This window comes from Epinephelus lanceolatus, chromosome 21 (assembly GCF_041903045.1).
Source record: "Epinephelus lanceolatus isolate andai-2023 chromosome 21, ASM4190304v1, whole genome shotgun sequence".
Classification (NCBI taxonomy): Eukaryota; Metazoa; Chordata; class Actinopteri; order Perciformes; family Serranidae; genus Epinephelus; species Epinephelus lanceolatus.
Genome location: NC_135754.1, coordinates 13034823 through 13052098, shown reverse-complemented (window position 1 = coordinate 13052098; position 17276 = coordinate 13034823). Strand labels below are relative to the sequence as shown.

Below are 17276 nucleotides of genomic sequence, written 5' to 3'. Positions count from 1 at the left end.
ATTTCTGTTCTCTTCGATTGACAAACAGATTAATCCCTCCAAATCTTCTCCTTTTGACTTTCTCTCCACTGCCAAATCTGATGAATTTGCTGTCTTCTTTCAGAGAAGCATCATATCTAGCCCTGCTTCACCCCTACACCAATTTACTATCATAAGCTAAATGTCTACATTCTCACCTGTCAACTCCAACGATCTGGAGGAATTCAGCACCTAAAGTCTCCCACCTGGTCTCTTGATTCCATCCCCACCAAATTGTTTAAGTCTGTCTTCCATTGCTTCATAAATAACATAGAAGAAAAAGTTATAGCTCCCTGCAGACTGGCATTTACCCTGCTTCTCTAAAGTGCGCTATAATCTCATCTAAAGAAGAACAGTCTACACCCAGTTGTTTTAATTACAGAACATGATACAACAACAGCAAAAAAAACAAAAAAAAAAACATGTGACAGCAGAGATAGAAAAGAGCACATCACAGACCTTATGGGATTGGTAAAAAGAAACAAACAGAAAGAAGCAGCATTGCATGTTGGCATATACATTACATAGGAAAGCATTATATAGAGATCTCAGAGCCTGGATATCTCTGAGTCAGGGGGAGCAAGTTCAGAGCATCAAATACTTCAAGGACAGACAGACAGGTAGTCAAAGAACGCCAGTTTACAATGCTATGTCCTCTGCTTACTAGGTCTGCTGTGCTATTTGGAAGGTAGTTTAGGAAAGGTGCCCACAACTTATTGACAGCTCTCTTGTTACTTGCCGGTGAAGATTCTCAGTCATTCAGGTCATGGTAATCGTAAGTGCTATATCGTAGGCAACTGGACTTGCTTGTGTTCTTGAAGACGTATTGCCTCTCATCCAAGAAGCTTCTTCAGTTCTAAATGACTGGTATGAAGTTGCAGGCTATAAACCCTGTGTGGGTGGGAACCCCTGCATTTAGAACTGAAGAAGCTTCTTGGATGAAAGGCGAAATGTCTTCAAGAAACGCTAATAAGCCCAGTTGCCTATGATATAGCACTTACGACTCTTGTTACCTCATTCTCTGAGCACTCTCTATAGGCTTCATATAGTCAGGAGACTCTGTTGGTGGTTTCATGACATCAAATGACCAATGGATTTGTATTGTCGAGCACATTTTTATTGCCCCTTCAAAAAAATCTACATATCAGGAGGCTCAATGATCATAGTGTTCATCATCCAGGCTCAAGCAAATTTATTGATGTTTTGTTTTGGTATATAGCTCATCTCAAATAGTTGGACAGTATCTCTCTGTTTTGAGCGCTGCACAGTAGCAACTCATCGGTCTTTCCTTTCTGCATCAGTTTGAAAAACCCAATCTGTTAGATGAGACTCCTGAATGGTATGTTGACTTCCTTCATTTGCTTTTCATAGTCTTCTTCAAATGTCTTTAATTGATCCGATGTGAAATGGTTTCTCCAATCACCTACTTCACCTGTAAAGAGAGAAAATACAGAAGTGTTAGATTTATTAACGATCACTATAGGCTATACTTGTATTGAGATGCAAGCTCTTAAATCATTGTCACTAAAATCATGTATTGTTGAACAGTAGGGGGCAGTGTTGCAAGATATTCCGAAATGTAGATACTTTTTTGTAAAAACGATTCAGTCCCGACATTTCCTAAAATGTATTAACTGTGTGTCTCATGTTGAGAGGATGAAATGTTTAACTAATGTTTAAAGGTAGCGGTACTAGAAAGGCAACCACGTCAGGCGTTTGTACGGTCTAATGGTCGAAAGACATACGGCTGTGCATTCATCCCCGTTAATACAGAGACAGAAGCAATGCCTCTGCCTCATTTTGCCTACTACTGACAAAAACACAGTGTCATCTTCAGACACAATACCTCCATGCTTTCTACTGATTAACAAAATGGGCTGCTGAAGTCGGAAGTGGAACTGCAGTACTTTGTTTAACACTACAGTGCTAACGCTGATGGCGAACCCACAGTCCAAAAGCTACAAAACAGTTTTGTGCAAAAGAGGAAACACTTTATGTAGATGTGTAGCAGGCTCCCTCAAATGGCAGAGCGCCACCGTCACGGTTTGCACGTATTCCCGGGCACCTGTTTTTCAGGGTGCAACAGATGTGCCCTAAGATAAACCGAGTTCAACTTTTGGAACTCAGCAGCGCACACTGCATGTCATGTGATGAGGACCAACTAATCGCAGCTGACAAATATCTTTCCCTTCTTCCATAAATATCTGTCTGTGATAAATATGGATAAGTTGATCATTTTCGTGCAGGGCTACCCAGGGCTTTACATCTGTCCCACAGACAACTGGCCTACACACTTATAAACAGTGCCTGGAGGAAGATCAGCTCTGCACTAGCCTCGCGTCACCAGACTCTTCACGTATGGGGAAGAGCCTGGTTTCCATTCACTCTGAATTTTGTCTGCATTCTGATTCCGGTCTAGAGAGCGGATCCGGAATTCACCAAATTCACCAAAGTAAAAGTGTTCACCATAGTAAAACTTTAAATTCTGGCCCACCATCGATTTATAATAAAAGAAAAAGGTTAACTTAATGGCTTGGGGCTTTTCTTGTAAATTATATTCTTTAAATTAAAAAGTTTCACTGCATTTTTATTAGCTTGGTGCTTTTATTTAGACGGAAAGGCGCATCCATCGAATTCCGGATCCTGTCTCTCTCGCCCTGGTTCCGGTTCCTTACCAAAATGGCCACTAAACGGCCCTAGATTAGCTCTGCACTCAAGATTTCAGGTAAATAGGCTATGATATGGTACAGATGTAACCTGCTGCAAAAAAGGTGCAAGAGTAGCACCCAGCACATAAATCCACGTTTTCCAGGTGGTTAAAGATGTGGCATGTGTTTGGCCCCTTGAACAACTTCGCCAAGCATCTCAGTCAGTGACAGACACTAACACTTTTCCAAGGAGTACAAAACACACAGGTTAGCAAATAAGCTAGCTGGCTAGCTAGCTGGAAGATAGGTGATGAGCTGCTAAATTACATGAGATCCGGGTGTTAGCACATCAGTAACATCATATGTCAATGTCAGGCCTATCCTTTATCGTAAATACCATGACAAGCATATTAGAAAATGTGAGTTACAAAACAACAGTTATCTGGGAGTCTCATTTTGGTGCCTTTTAAAAAACTGTAAAGCTAAAAAGCATTGGGCTAACAGCTAGCATGTCTCTCTAAACTACAGTTGCTCAACATAACATTGGCCATAACGAACATAAAGGTCCCTAGCTAAGAAAAATGTGATTGAATTGTTAAAGTAACGTTTAAGTGGAAAAGGCCTGATGGTAGAATTATGGTTTGTCTTTTTTTAAACTATTCATAGAATAATACATGGGCACCGTGCAGGGGAGGACTAGAAAACATAATATACTGACATCTGACTCAAAAAATAAGACCATAGATGAGATTTGCCCTGATATTTATAAAATTAAAATGAAATAGTTAAAATTTCATTGTAACAATATGCTACATGTGATCGACACTTGTGTCTGTTCCTGATCTATTAGGTATTGAGTACTGACACTGTGCAGGGAGAAGCCAAATGTGACACAATCTAGTTGTGTGTCCTGTCCTTGTCAAGCTTATACTGTTACATAATAAGATATTTAGGGTATTTTCGACCTAATTTTGAAACCTGGGTCTTTGGAACTGGTACATGCCCTGCCCTGCTGCTTTTTAATCATTCTGATCAATATTTTGCTTCTGCACAAGAGTAGAAGCAGACTGATGCACCTTGTCTCATGAAGGGGGAGACGGACTGATCAAACACATGTGTTGGCATGCAAGAATAGTTGGTCGTCGCGGATTCTGGGGGAGTATGTATTATGGTAAGAGTATGTACAACATGCTTTGGGTAATACCGAGTCCATTTGTGCTTTGTACCTCTTTCATGTCCTCATAGAAGAGGTAAAGGATATTCTTCTTCTCTCTCTCCATCCAGTAACCTTTCACATGGTCATACCAGGAGCCCCATGACACTGTAGAGACAGAATTCAATGAGCATCTTTCACAGAAACATCTCTGCCAGTTCAGTAAAAGGTTTATGTCAAATTTTAGGGGGTTTGTAAGTTCTAACAAATGTTTTAATAATGTTAATAAATGTAACTATCTTTATAGACAAATTATGAGTCATTGACTTTTGGGTTGCCAGGTTGTAAAAAGCCCCATTGGCTCTCAAGCTCTTTAATTTGTCAAGAGGACTCTCTGATGAACAGAGAGTCTATATAGACATCATTAACATCTTATTGACTTTTACCAGATGTGTGGACTCTCTTAAACATGCGTCACAAGTTTCAATGACTTTAGACTTGACATGACAAAATCAAAAAAGACTTGCAAATTGCCTTGGACAAGTCGTACAGGGTGCTGCTAATCCGTCATAACAATGAGGCATACTAAGTTTCTCGCTGGGAAAACCAGCAGGGTAAGGAAACTTTTTTTTCTAAGGTGTCATGGATTGCAGAAGTCACCAACCACTTCGGCAAATGTAAATTTATTAGAATACATATGAACTTCTGGAGCGGAGCGCGTAGATTTACAGTGTGGTAGTAGTATTTTGGTTCGGTTAGAAGCTTTTATAAACAGACACAACCAGTCTGAATAAAGGTAAAATGACATTAAAGAACATGATTTAATCTACTTACACTCTCCTTGCATGAACTTGGGCATCAAGCACTCCCAGGGCCCTGGATCAGGATGGTACTTATTCATAAGATCAAAGTAGTAGTAGCTCACCATGTTGTCTTTGGCGTTGCGTGCCACGTAGATAGTCTTCACACATGACCAGGGAAATATGAAAAGGAATTTACAACAATAATGCAGACAAGGGTATGAAGCAGTTGTATAGCACTGTGTTGTTACGTGCATTGCATCATGAACCTACAGTGGCCCTGAGGGTCAAAACACAACAACATTTCAGAAAACACAAAAATAATTCACAAAACAGAACATTTAGCAAAACACTACAATATTTTACAAAACAAAACAACATTTCAGAAAACACAAAGACATTTCAGGAAACACTACATTTTACAAAACACAACAATATTTGGCTCAAGAGACTCAAATTGCAATAAATAGGTACTGTTGGACAATGTCCCTTGTTGTTTTTTGTTTTTCTCTTTCGCTAAGACACGCTTAATGAAACCGGGATCCATCTGATCTTCATCATCACCTTCTTAGCGCAGCAAAACTCTTCACTCACAAATGTCTTAACAGGTTTTAATTGGTTTCACACATTTTTCACACCTTTTTTCAAAAGAATTAACACAGATCTTATAGAAAGATCCAAAAACTCTACTGAATTAACTGTGTTAGAAAAAGGAAAACATCTGTTCACAGCTGATAGAAATTACTTGCATAATGTAAATCTCTAATGCACCTGTGTGAAACTCCTTTGCATAACTCTTCAATCAGCAACCATTCACATGGCAAGTGAATAATGAATGTAATAAAATGGATGAAGAAAACTCTCAGAAAATGTCTTGTCTGTTGTTGGGTTTTGTCCCTCAGGGCAACCGTATAAACCTTTTACCCTGTCAACATAAATTTATTGTTCAGTTTGAAGCAATAAAACTCACTGCAGGATTTTGTTCTCAGTTGAATCTGAAAGTTTGGGTCTTACCTTGCACTTGTTTTCCCAAAATCCAAGAGGTACCAACTGAACAGGAAGATGTGTCTTGATAATTATTGGAGGATCCATGTTTTTCAGACGATCAAGACCTGAAACATAAGTTCAGGGAAAAGGATACTTTAAAAAATATGAAAAAGTTGACACACACACACACACTTGTGTCTTGTGACCTATTGGGAGGATGTAGCCCTGTTTGGAAATTATAAATTGAGCATAGCGTTAGTTCAGGGAGGACACAATGTCAAGCTCAGCTCATATCCCAGCTACATCAGCTGATCTCAAACAGCCCAATCAATTGACGGAGCAGACGATAGATCACATGATTCCTTTCTACGCAACCAATTGGAGAATCTCATTTAGGGAGCCCTATTTGAACTGCTCTGACCTGCCTACTGTTGCTGCTTCCTCCGCAAGCCGCTTTGCAACCCGTCTCCACCCCAGCTTCTCCTTTTCATGCCTGTCTTCTTTGGTGCTGCTCTCCCTGCCTTAGGCTTTCCATGTAGGCGCATGAAAGGGCAGGGATGTTTTCTTTCTCTGCCTAATGCTTACCTTGTTTGCGCGTGGAAGGGCAGAGAGGTGTCATTTCTCTTCCTTAAGGCTTTCAACATAAGCGCGTGGAAGGGTGCAGAGGTGTACTCTGTCTGTCTTAGACATGTAGACATGCAGAAGGGCATATAGGTAGTTGCATGGAAGAGGCCTTCTGCATAGGCCTTGGAAAGGCAGAGAGGCCCAAAAATGGAGCTCTACCTCCAAAAATAATACTGCAAATGGACATAAAGTTTTCTTTGACTTAAGTTGTCCTGACTAAACTTAAGTTTTAGCAAAGCTACTTGACACAAAGTGCACTTAAAGATTGACTTAATGAAAACTCTAAACACAATCAAACATACAGACATAACCACCTAAATACACACCTGAGGGGATGGGTGGTGGGTAGCAGATCTCTAGGAAAGGACTGCGCTCAGGTGTGGGGGCTCGTTTGCAGGCCTCAGCATCTCCATTGTGAAGAAGCAGGTCCACTATTTCTTGGACCCAGGTGGTCCCTTTTGTCCAAAAAATACAAATGAACACTGAGTTAAATGAAAGGATACTTTCCATGTACTGAATCTCAACAGTTTTGTATTGAATCTCAACAGTTTGAGGAGAAATCCCATCTCACACCCACAACACAATAAGCAAGACATTGACTCAGGTCCCATAATTTTCTGCTATATGACAGTTTTACAGAAATGACCACCTTGAAAGAGTACAGACTTGAGGACTTACCGCTTTTCTGTTATAGAAATTCTATTAATTTAAATGCTAGTGTTCACTCTTGAAGAGGATTAGCCCAGAGTGCCTACTGGTTTGCTTGAATTCATTTAGTTTATGTACTTTTTCATTGATTTTCAGCTTGTTTTGTCAGCTTTGCTACATGATGGCCTCATCAAGATCTGTTATACTAGCTTTCTTTCAGTAGCGGCCAAGAAGCGTCCAACACACAGCAAATTAAGAAAATAAAGGCAGAGGGCAGAGGGCAGGGTCTCTGCAGATACAAGCACTGCTGCACACTTGTAGTTGGTCAAAAGTGAAAACTGAGAGGGATTTGGTTTGTATTAGTTTATACTTTGTTCTATTTTTTCAAGGAAAATCCCACTCATTTTGCCTTGAAGTAGCAACTGTGAATTATGGAAATACTCAGGCTGTTCTCATGCAACATTTATATGATGCCCAACAATTTGTATATCACCCACGTAATCATGAGCCAGTTTTTGGTGCAAAACCCTCATAATCAGGAAGGCTGCGATCATGTGACGAGTGTACTAACAGGAGTAAAGATGAAAGTAGTATGAAGACCTAAAATCCATGCAATGATTTCCCCAACAAACCAGTGATAGTGTCACATTCAAAACCAAGGGAACTTTAAGTTATTTAAACCTATGTCATTATCATGTTTCTTTTCATAAATCTAACCTACTTAACTTTACTTTACTTAACTTTACTTTAACCTTACATTAAGTACATATCTTTACATGTACATACGTAGTCATTCGTGGGTCGCAGTAATGTGAGGGTCAGGGTTTTTTAAAGCTCGTTTACCCAGCCTGTTATGAGAGCCAGTCTGTCCAGCCCAACCCCTAAACGTTAATCATTGACCCAAACCCAACCACAAACCTGCAAACCGGAGCTGAAATTTTCTGGCAATGACCAAACTAATAATGACCAACTTAATAAGTTTGATTGATTGAACTTGCTGTTGGCTGCATGTCATTTCCAGTAAATATCTAAATATAAAATGTGTTTCTGTTTAAAAAATAGGCTACAAACATAGAAGGACAGCAAGTCTACTTGACCATCTTTTAAGTGATTATGTCTTACGTAGACCTAGGATCTCAAGCGCACAGCAGATATCATATGTGGTGTGTTTCCATGAGCGCAAAGCTGACAAGTACAAGGCTTTGTTCACATGAGGTTCCACAAGTGCATATTTAACAAATTCAGCTTGGACAGAGAGGCACTCGTTGTTAGGACACAGAGTCAGGCTACCTATTTGCAGAGGAAAATATTTTTTACCAGACATCATGAGCACAGACATTTATGTCTGGGCTTCAACAGATTTTCCAGATCAAAAGCTGAGTAACAGAAAGCCTGAGTGCAGCAGCGCTGATAAAAAAAGCTGCTTGCTACGTGAATGTGGAAGTTAAATTATTGTTGTTATTTTGTTTCTGAAAATTAATAACTTACTCCTCAAACCAGCCCTCCCAAAACCAGTGATATTGTCTAACAGGCTTACCTGTACTGTAGTTACATTTTACCACCGGGGCTGTGTGAAAACTACATAGGCTCATATAGAAAAGTAACACATACCATAAGATGTGATGCTGATCACTGACAAAACACAAAAGTGTCACATACTCTGAAATGTATTACCGTGCAAACACAAACTCAACTTTAGTAAAATACATATGATGCAAAATGTGTCCCTAAATCTGATTATCTAATTAGACCTGAACTGAAGTACCTGCTTTGGGGTAGGTGGCGATGAGGAGGTCTGAGGGTCAGGACGGAAAGCCCAGATAGAGTCCCAGTTATTGGCAATCAAGCTCCTGAGAGGAACTCCTCTGATTTGGATTAGAGGAAAGCGTTTGGGGTCCCCTGCCTTCTGCATGGCTTCGTTGTGGGACAAAATGTTTTCCTCCCCTGACATAACTGATTCGGTTGGAAGTTTAGTCGAGAAAACCAAGAACAAGAAGCCAAAATCTGACTGTAAAATAGCTCAGGCAAGGCTGGTGGTGGTTCTCCCTGAGGTTCTGTCCTCAGCAGCTCCTCTCTCAAATAGTTTTAGGTCCTTTGTCAAACATTGACAGCTGATTTGCTAATGCACATCACGGCTGTCTGCAAATCAAAACGTTAACATCCAAGTCACTCTTTAATTATCTCATCCTTGTTTCTTTATCTGCCGGCCTGGAACCTATTGATTTGGTCTCTTCTTGATTTTTTTTGATTTTCAGCCTACATCCTCTCTGACATCTGAAAAACAATCCCTCCTGAACTCACAGCTGTAGGCTCAGTGTATGTAATTTTCTAACCCTTTAATTTTCTATGAAAGATAATAAAAGAAGTAACAATAACAATTTCTGGAGAGTTGAAAAAACATTTGCACATTTGTTCTGTGTAGGTTAGGGTTAGAATAAGTGAGAGTTATTTGGGCACTTATCTAGACAGAGGGCAAAATGACAGGTGCTTGCACCACCTGGGGTCTCTTAGTGCATGTGCCTGGTTGACAGTTAACGTTACAAGTGAAACATTGTCAGTTTCATCAGGGGGAGGAGGGAAGGAATGTCGGGTCAACTTAACCTCTCAACATTTATTTCTGGTAAACAATGTGAATAAGAAAAAGGAGTGACATTTGAGTCACAGCTCAGAAAGTTTAACCAAATACCATGCCATGCCCTTAATTCACGCAAGGTTTCATGGAGGTTGTCTGTTCATGAGTCGTAACAAATCATTAATCATTTTTTAGAAGGAGTAGATGTTTCCCGTAAGCTAGCTCGGACTCTGTTAAATTTCACAATACGCTAACGGAGCAAGGCAGGCTAATCGCTAACACACTTGGTTAAAAAGGAAAACAACTAATGCTTTGAGGTGTAACAGGTGGTGTGTTCTACATGTTTTATTTCCAAGTGTCTCCAGAAAAAAGGCGTAGCATATTCTGTGTACCATTCAGTACCGTTAGCATAGGAAAACGCTGGTTCCAGTTCAGCTGTTAAGTTGTGCCCTTAATTCACGCAAGGTTTCATGGGGCCTGTCTGTTCATGAGTCGTAACAAATCATTAATCATTTTTTAGAAGGAGTAGATGTTTCCCGTAAGCTAGCTCGGGCTCTGTTAAATTTCACAATATGCTAACAGAGCAAGGCAGGCTAATCGCTAACACACTTGGTTAAAACGGAAAACAACTAATGCTTTGAGGTGTAACAGGTGGTGTGTTCTACATGTTTTATTTCCAAGTGTCTCCAGAAAAAAGGCGTAGCATATTCTCAGTACCGTTAGCATAGGAAAACGCTGGTTCCAGTTCAGCTGTTAAGCTGTGCCCTTAATTCACACAAGGTTTCATGGGGGCTAGGACTAAGGTGGATACCTCGGTTTTCCCGTGTAAAACACCGCACACACATACACACACACAAAGTGGACTGTCCCAAATACCAAATTTCAGTTGCGTGGCTAGATAACAGGTTACAGGTACGTAGCCAAAACATACCCACTAACGAGTCAGTCCACATGACCATGTGGGCATAGTAGAGTCCAACGCAGTCGCTACGTCAAAAAGCAGTGGGTATGTTGACGCCAAACAATGGCATGGAAGCTAATGTTCTAAATGTCTTAAGATGACAGAAATATACTTGTAAACAGGGCAATTCTTTTGTCTTAACATCCACTTGACGTGTTAAGACATTATATTTTTACCTGTTAAGATGAAAAAATGTAACTTATTAATATGAAGGTCAAAATAGATGATCGGATTCCACAGAAAGCATCCCAAGCTGAGAAGCCAACCGTGGACTTCTGTGGGCAGCTTCCAGGCTTCAGGGTGATGCTCTGCACCTTCAGCATGGTTTTGCTGTAGGAATTTTTTTTTTCCTCCTCTGACATGACTCACACATTGCTCAGGCAAGGCTGGTGGTGGTTCTTCCTTAAGTTCTGTCCTCAGCAGCTCCTCTCTCAAGTAGCTTTTGGTTTCTTTGTCAAACATTCACAGCTTATTTGCTAATGTACATCATAATGTAACAACGTAACATAACAGTTTCTGGAGTGTTATTTAAGATTTGAAATAAAAGGTGAAAATATTTGCATATTTGTTTGTGTAGGGGGCGGTACGGAGATGTGGTGGTTAGCGCTGTCGCCTCACAGCAAGAGGGTTGCCGGTTCGATCCCGGGTTTGGGAGCCCTTCTGTGCGGACTTTGCATGTTCTCCCCGTGTCAGCGTGGGTTCTCTCCGGGCACTCCGGCTTCCTCCCACAGTCCAAAGACATGCAGATTGGGGACTAGGTTAATTGATAACTCTAAATTGTCCGTAGGTGTGAATGTGAGCATGAATGGTTGTTTGTCTCTATGTGTCAGCGCTGCGATAGTCTGGTGACCTGTCCAGGGTGTACCCTGCCTCTCGCCCGATGTCACCTGGGATAGGCTCCAGTCCCCCCGCGACCTTCAAGAGGATGAAGCGGTTAGAAGATGAATGAATGAATGTTTGTGTAGGTTAGGGTTATCTGTGCATGTGCCTGGGTTAGGGTTATCTGTGCATGTGCCTGGCTGACAATTAATGTTAAGAGTGAAACATTATCAGTTTCATCAGGTCACAGACAGGGGGAGGAGGGAAGGAATGTCAGGTCAACATAGCCTTTCAACATTTTTTTTTTTTTGGCAAATGATGTGAAGAAAAAAAGGAACATTTGCGACACAGTGCAGGAGGTTATACAGTACATTTGTACATAAAGATATCGACATAAATGTCCTTGTTTTGAAAAAATGGTTTTCAGCGTCACTGAATTACTCCGTTTCAGACTTGACATCAAAACACTTTAAATGGTATTTCCTGTTGGATTAATATAAGCTGACACAAAAAGGGACCAAAGCTGTTGCCTAAGCAACAGAAAAGCAGTATAAAGATCTATGCGATTTTATTATTTTTTAAAAGGGATAATCCTAGAAACAGTTACCACACTGTTCTGAAAATTTCCTCCAAATATACTCACTCAAAGAATGAAGTGTCCTGCTGGAGCGGCTCACAGCCGTAAAGTCTCCTGAGAGCAAACAGCAGTTGCCTGGGAACTAAAGACAACAAATCCCTCGTGAGGCCAAGTGAGTCTGCACATGTCAGCGCTTTCCTTGTCTGACTACAACAACTGTGGCATCTTGATGTAGAGTGTAACTTTTAGGCTGAAGAAAGAGATCAATAGGTCAAGTGACACTATAGTTGCAGTTGCATTCAGTGTGCTGAATCTAAGAAGACAGACTCGTTAAAGCTGGTAAGAGTTTCTTGATCATGAAATTATTTGCAAGAAATGTGTTTAAATCAAAACATTGCTTGTCCTGTGTCTCCCTGCAGCAGGATGGCCAAAGGAAAGAAAACCAAACAGGGTAAAAGTAAAACCATCACCCTGAAAGTGGCTCAGAACTGCCTGGAGCTGACGCTGGATGGTAAACACCGTCTGAATCTCAGTTTTAAGGAGGTTGCCGTGGTGCCAAAGTGCATCCAGAAGCTGTGTAACGTGGATGAACTGGACCTGAGCAGGAACCTGATCAGAAAGGTCCCCGACTTTATTGAAAGTTTCATCAACATCCAGGTTTTGGATCTGCACAGCAACTGTGTGAGTATGACAGAAAACATTGCTCCAAGAAGCATCTTTGGTTCATTTGACCATACTCCTTTCTTAACCGAGTGACACAAACTAGCTGTTTCATACACTGCGTGGCTCTATGATGTCATGGATGTAATGTCGACTTGAGCTTGGATACCAAGAGCCTGTGCTGCCCACTATGGCTGTGACTTTAAACTACATGGGTGTTGTATGCAGGGAAGGTTCTAAGTTGCATTGTGGGAAATGTAGGATCTGGCGGTTTTGAAGGTTGACCTACATTGAGTATTGAAAGTCATCTTGGTCCTTTGATGGTCCAGTGATATTTTCCTTTTTACTTTTGTATGTTAAGTGTTTATGTGACACTGCATGCTTTGTGCAGTTCTGGATTAACACTCTAGGGGCCCCTATTGACCCTGTTTCTCCCACTCTTTGTCCATGTGTATATATTAGATATTTATTAGTTTGTAAACACACATTCTATTAGAAATATGTGCCATACAGTATAAGCACAAGATAAACTGAATTAATTAATGTTTTAATCTAGACTTTAACTCATGGCCCCTGTACAGGATGGGGCCATAGAATGATCTACCTCTGTGCTTTCTGTTTATATTGTGCTTTTTGTGGTGTACACAATAAAAAAAAACAAGTTTTCAAATTACCACAAACACCCCATGGTGAGCCTTCATCCCCCTGAGGGTCTGGTGCCCTGGGAGAGTTGCTTAGTTTGCCCAGTTGGTAAGAAGCTTTGTTGTGTGACGGGTTGGGGGCGTAGGATTCCCCCCAAGAGGGACTGAGTATATAGGGCCCATATGAAGAGGGCCTACAAACATATTAAAATGAATGGCTGTCAGCGTAGGGAGGATTTCATAAAGAATACCCACGCACAGGGTCCAAAATTTTGTTCAACACCCCTGGTGATGGTGTCCATGTTACCGTGTTTAATGAGTAATTTAACAGCCAAATTGCCTTTTTATAATGGATAAGTGTCTGATTGGACACCACTGTGTCTGATAAACACACTAAAACAAAAGAGCATGAAGTAAAAATTAAAGAAAAAGTAGACCCCAAACTCCAGGAAACAGTTGTCATTGGTGTTTGGCATTATGCTGTGTATCACAGAATGTGTCAATGTTTTTATTGCAGCTGGAGCAGCTCCCCGAGACTATCGGCCGTCTCCAGAACCTGCTGGTTTTGAACCTGTGTAACAACCATCTGACGAGCCTCCCCAGAGAGCTTCGCCTGCTGAAGAAACTCCACACCCTCAACCTGGGTCTCAACCAGCTGGAAACTCTTCCCCCCTCCATCGGCACTCTGGAGGAGCTCCGTCACCTCGGCCTCTCTGACAACCGATTAACCCGTGTCCCTGGCTGCCTTTCGAGGCTGAAAAAGCTGGAGTGGGTCAACCTGGACAGGAACCCCATCCGCACTGAGGAGGCACTGGGCCACGAGTCACTTGTGCTAACAGAAAGACTTTGCCTGGTCAAGGAGAGCTTCCTGTGTGAGGACTGCCTGAAGAGGTGCCGAACTGAGAGGAAGAAGGTGGAGAAAGGAAACCAAGATTGGGAGTACCCAATTTGATGACTCAGGATGACAGGGAGATGCAGAGATTGATTTCACTTAAAAATAGATATATATAAATGTTTGATTACTTAAGTATTATTCCTTTTTGTACCTTCACAGTACTACAGCGCAGTCTGCTGTTATGAATAGTTACAAACTGACTTTTGTGGAGCTGGTATCCATAATGCATTCTAGTCAAAGACAGTCATCACTTTTATAATTTGTGTTTTCTATTCAAACTGCATTTATAACTAAAAGGTCACGATTTTCAGAGTAAAGGGTAACACTGTTAAAATGAATTAGATTCATATCCTCTTTGATGACAGAAACCTAATCTGGTTTTACTTGATTTTTCAGGTAAACAAGTGTAAAAATATAGTTCTAAAGCAGCATAAAGAAAACTGTGATCAGTGATGACAGCTGTATAATTGTGAACAACATGCAGGTTGTGACTGCACTGTAAATACTGTTCTGTGCTACATGTGTTGACAATATCTTTGGCCTAGAGGGCAGCAAAGACTAACAGAGGCCACAAATACTCACTGAGCATCAGCATGTTCATCAAACAGCACGTTCCTGTCTTTGATTCTGAATGTTCTAACAATAAACTATGTTAAATTAGCTTTAATTTAATTAAAAGTAGTCTATCAGGACATTACTGTAGGCAATATCATGGATGCTTATGTGTTTATTTGAAAGTGTTGAAATAAGGCAGTGCTGATTTCTGAACATCACATGTAATCTTCACTGTAGAACATGAAGATACAGACTTGGTCACAGCAATGTGTGATAAGCTGTTTAAAAGAAAAATAAAGCAAAGCTACACCAGGGAGAGATCTAGTTTGTTTGAGTAAAGCTACTTAGAAAAGGTAGTTTGAACTATTTTGTAAAATAATTGATCAAATTGACAATGTACGTGTGGTACGGGATTACAACAAAATAAAAAAAGCCACATGCCAGCCAAAAAACGCCTGTTAAGTGCCACTTATTCACAGATCATGAACCCAAACAAATTTTAATACCTCAGTATCCATGGGAATATGCAAGGCATGCCAGATTTTTTATTTTTTTTTGTAAAAAATTTCCATTCGTCACACACCACACAGGATAACTCAGTCAGCCAGGTAACTTCTACAATTGCATGCAACACCTTCTCTGAATATTTGTTAAAAGCAATAATCAGTATTTATGACTAATTGTGGTAAAAGTGGGTTAAAAAAAACAGTAAAGAAGCAATGGTAAAATAAAAATGTAAAAAAAATCATTCCTTTTATGGCCCAAAACTGTTTGGAGTTTCAGTAGTAAACAACTTATTAAAAATGGCAAAAAAAGTTATTGAACTACTTGAATCACTATGCAAATATGAATGTAGTTGAACTACCAGAAAGCTACTGTAAAATGTAGTTAAACTGCTAAATTACATGTAGTTAACTACTCCCCAACACTGGTTTTCTGTCTGTTCATCCTGACATATGTCTGTACATCCTTCTTATTCTCATGAGCACAATATCTCAAGAATGCCTTGAGAAGTTCCTCAAATTTGGCACAAACGTCCACTTGGACTCAAGGATGTACTGAGCAGAAACTGATGGTGACCTCACGAAACATGGTTTTGGCCATAGCTCAATAATTCATATGTTAATTCTGACGAAATTTCACACAAATTTCTAATAAGATAAAATGATGAAGTGATGACATTTTGTATCCAAAAGGTCAAGGGTCAGCTTCACTGTGACATCATAATGTTCTGCAAAAACACTTTTCTTGTTATTATTTAACGCCATAACAGAATTGGTCAGATACTGAATTGGTGACACTAATCTTGGGTGTTCACCTTGAAGCTGTGCTGATTGTATAGATCTGTGCTGTCGGGTTGGAGATGTGTGTGAAGCCTCAGTGTTTTGAATATGTGGCTTTTTTGCAGCAACACCCGCATTTGCAACATTGCCAAATGTCATGTCTACATGTGAGTCTGGACAGACATGGATGTAAACTGTAACTTGAGTGGTTGGCGGAGGTATACAATCGCAAGGAGGTAATTCTAGTTTTCATGTTTAAATATGGGCTTTTGAAACCCTGAAATACATCTAAAATTACACTGCAATCACACTGAAAACCAGGCTGTTGCTTCAGAAAAGCAGACACATGGTTCTGTTCATTATTTCAAATCCTGTACAAAATGTAAGCTGCTTATGTTACCTGCTTTGTTGTCCATAGATTGTCTGCCAATACTCAACAACCTTCGAAGGTTTAACAGTTTGTCCTAAGCATGACGGTGCTTATAAAAAAAGTCAGTTGCTGTTTAGATTTACACTCTGAGAGAATAGTCTTCTACTGTCACCTAATGAGCCACTTTTCAGGACATATTATGGGTCAAGTGTCTCACCAAGGGCACCTTGACAAACACCTGCCTGCCTCTTCTTGCTAAGAGGCAAATGGCTCCCATTATACCTCAAAAATCACCACGCAACACAGCTGTTGTCTTAGAAAACATCGCTTCAACAAGATAAAGGCCCTAGCTCTGTCCTCTGTTTATTCCTCTCTATCTTATTACCAGATGAAGATCAATCCTCTTTCTCACCCCATTCTCGGTGTCCTCACTACATCCTTACAAACAATCAATGCAATCTGAAAACAGTGAATAACCTCAGAGGCTCATGTCATCCAGTTTTTACCACATCGCTGAGCTGAAGAGTGCTGAGTGGACTGGATTAAGATTTCAGCAGATAGAGTCATTAAGAGATGAGCAGCTTGGTATTGACTCAGCCGTATAGTGAGAGCAATGTTTCTGTAAAGCATGAGGGAAAGACAGCAGGATTGACAGCTCAAACATTTGAAATAAAGAAAAAAAATGTTGCTAAATCAAAGCCATTCATTACTGCCGACAGGAGCAAAAAGGGTTTTAACTCATTTATTCATCTTCTCCCAACAACCAGAAGTAAAAGCCCTGTGTACTGACACCTTTTTATCTGTTTTTTGGGTATTTTTGGGTTGATGATTGCTTGGTTTCAGCTACAGCTGGAGGCCCGTTACAGCTGAACAGTCTAATGCTTTTTGGGCAACGCTCCTGGACACACGGACACTGTCTGTGCTATTGAAAATCAATTCACACACATGCACACACATATAGATGTGCTGTCTTTTTGTTTCACCCTGCTTTTTTTCCTCAGCCATTCCATCAGTCTCTCCTTCCTCTCGCTCACTCTGTACATCAATCACCCGAACACATACAGG

General features: G+C 40.5%; 1 protein-coding gene and 1 pseudogene across 2 annotated transcripts; one reads left to right on the top strand and one right to left on the bottom strand.

Moving 5' to 3' along the window:
- Positions 1-369: 369 nt before the first annotated feature.
- LOC117247588 (sulfotransferase 1 family member D1-like) lies at positions 370-8944 on the bottom strand (annotated as a pseudogene). Its single transcript, XR_013488411.1, has 6 exons — positions 8644-8944; positions 6557-6685; positions 5634-5731; positions 4654-4780; positions 3893-3987; positions 370-1450 (listed from the first exon to the last, which is right to left on the bottom strand). The product of XR_013488411.1 is annotated as a sulfotransferase 1 family member D1-like (transcript).
- Positions 8945-12007: 3063 nt separating this feature from the next.
- Positions 12008-14872, top strand: LOC117247707 (uncharacterized). Its single transcript, XM_033612324.2, has 3 exons — positions 12008-12146; positions 12227-12488; positions 13626-14872. Exons 2-3 carry the CDS (start codon positions 12231-12233, stop codon positions 14058-14060), a joined length of 693 nt encoding a protein of 230 aa, XP_033468215.1. The 5' UTR covers positions 12008-12146; positions 12227-12230; the 3' UTR covers positions 14061-14872.
- Positions 14873-17276: the final 2404 nt, after the last annotated feature.

What these genes read in the sequence shown, in the direction of transcription:
- LOC117247707 (XM_033612324.2), top strand. Translation starts at nt 12,231, where the DNA reads ATGGCCAAAGGAAAGAAAACCAAACAGGGTAAAAGTAAAACCATCACC. An exon ending in TGGATCTGCACAGCAACTGT is followed by an intron (nt 12,489 to 13,625) that starts GTGAGTATGACA and finishes TTTTTATTGCAG; the next exon opens with CTGGAGCAGCTCCCCGAGAC.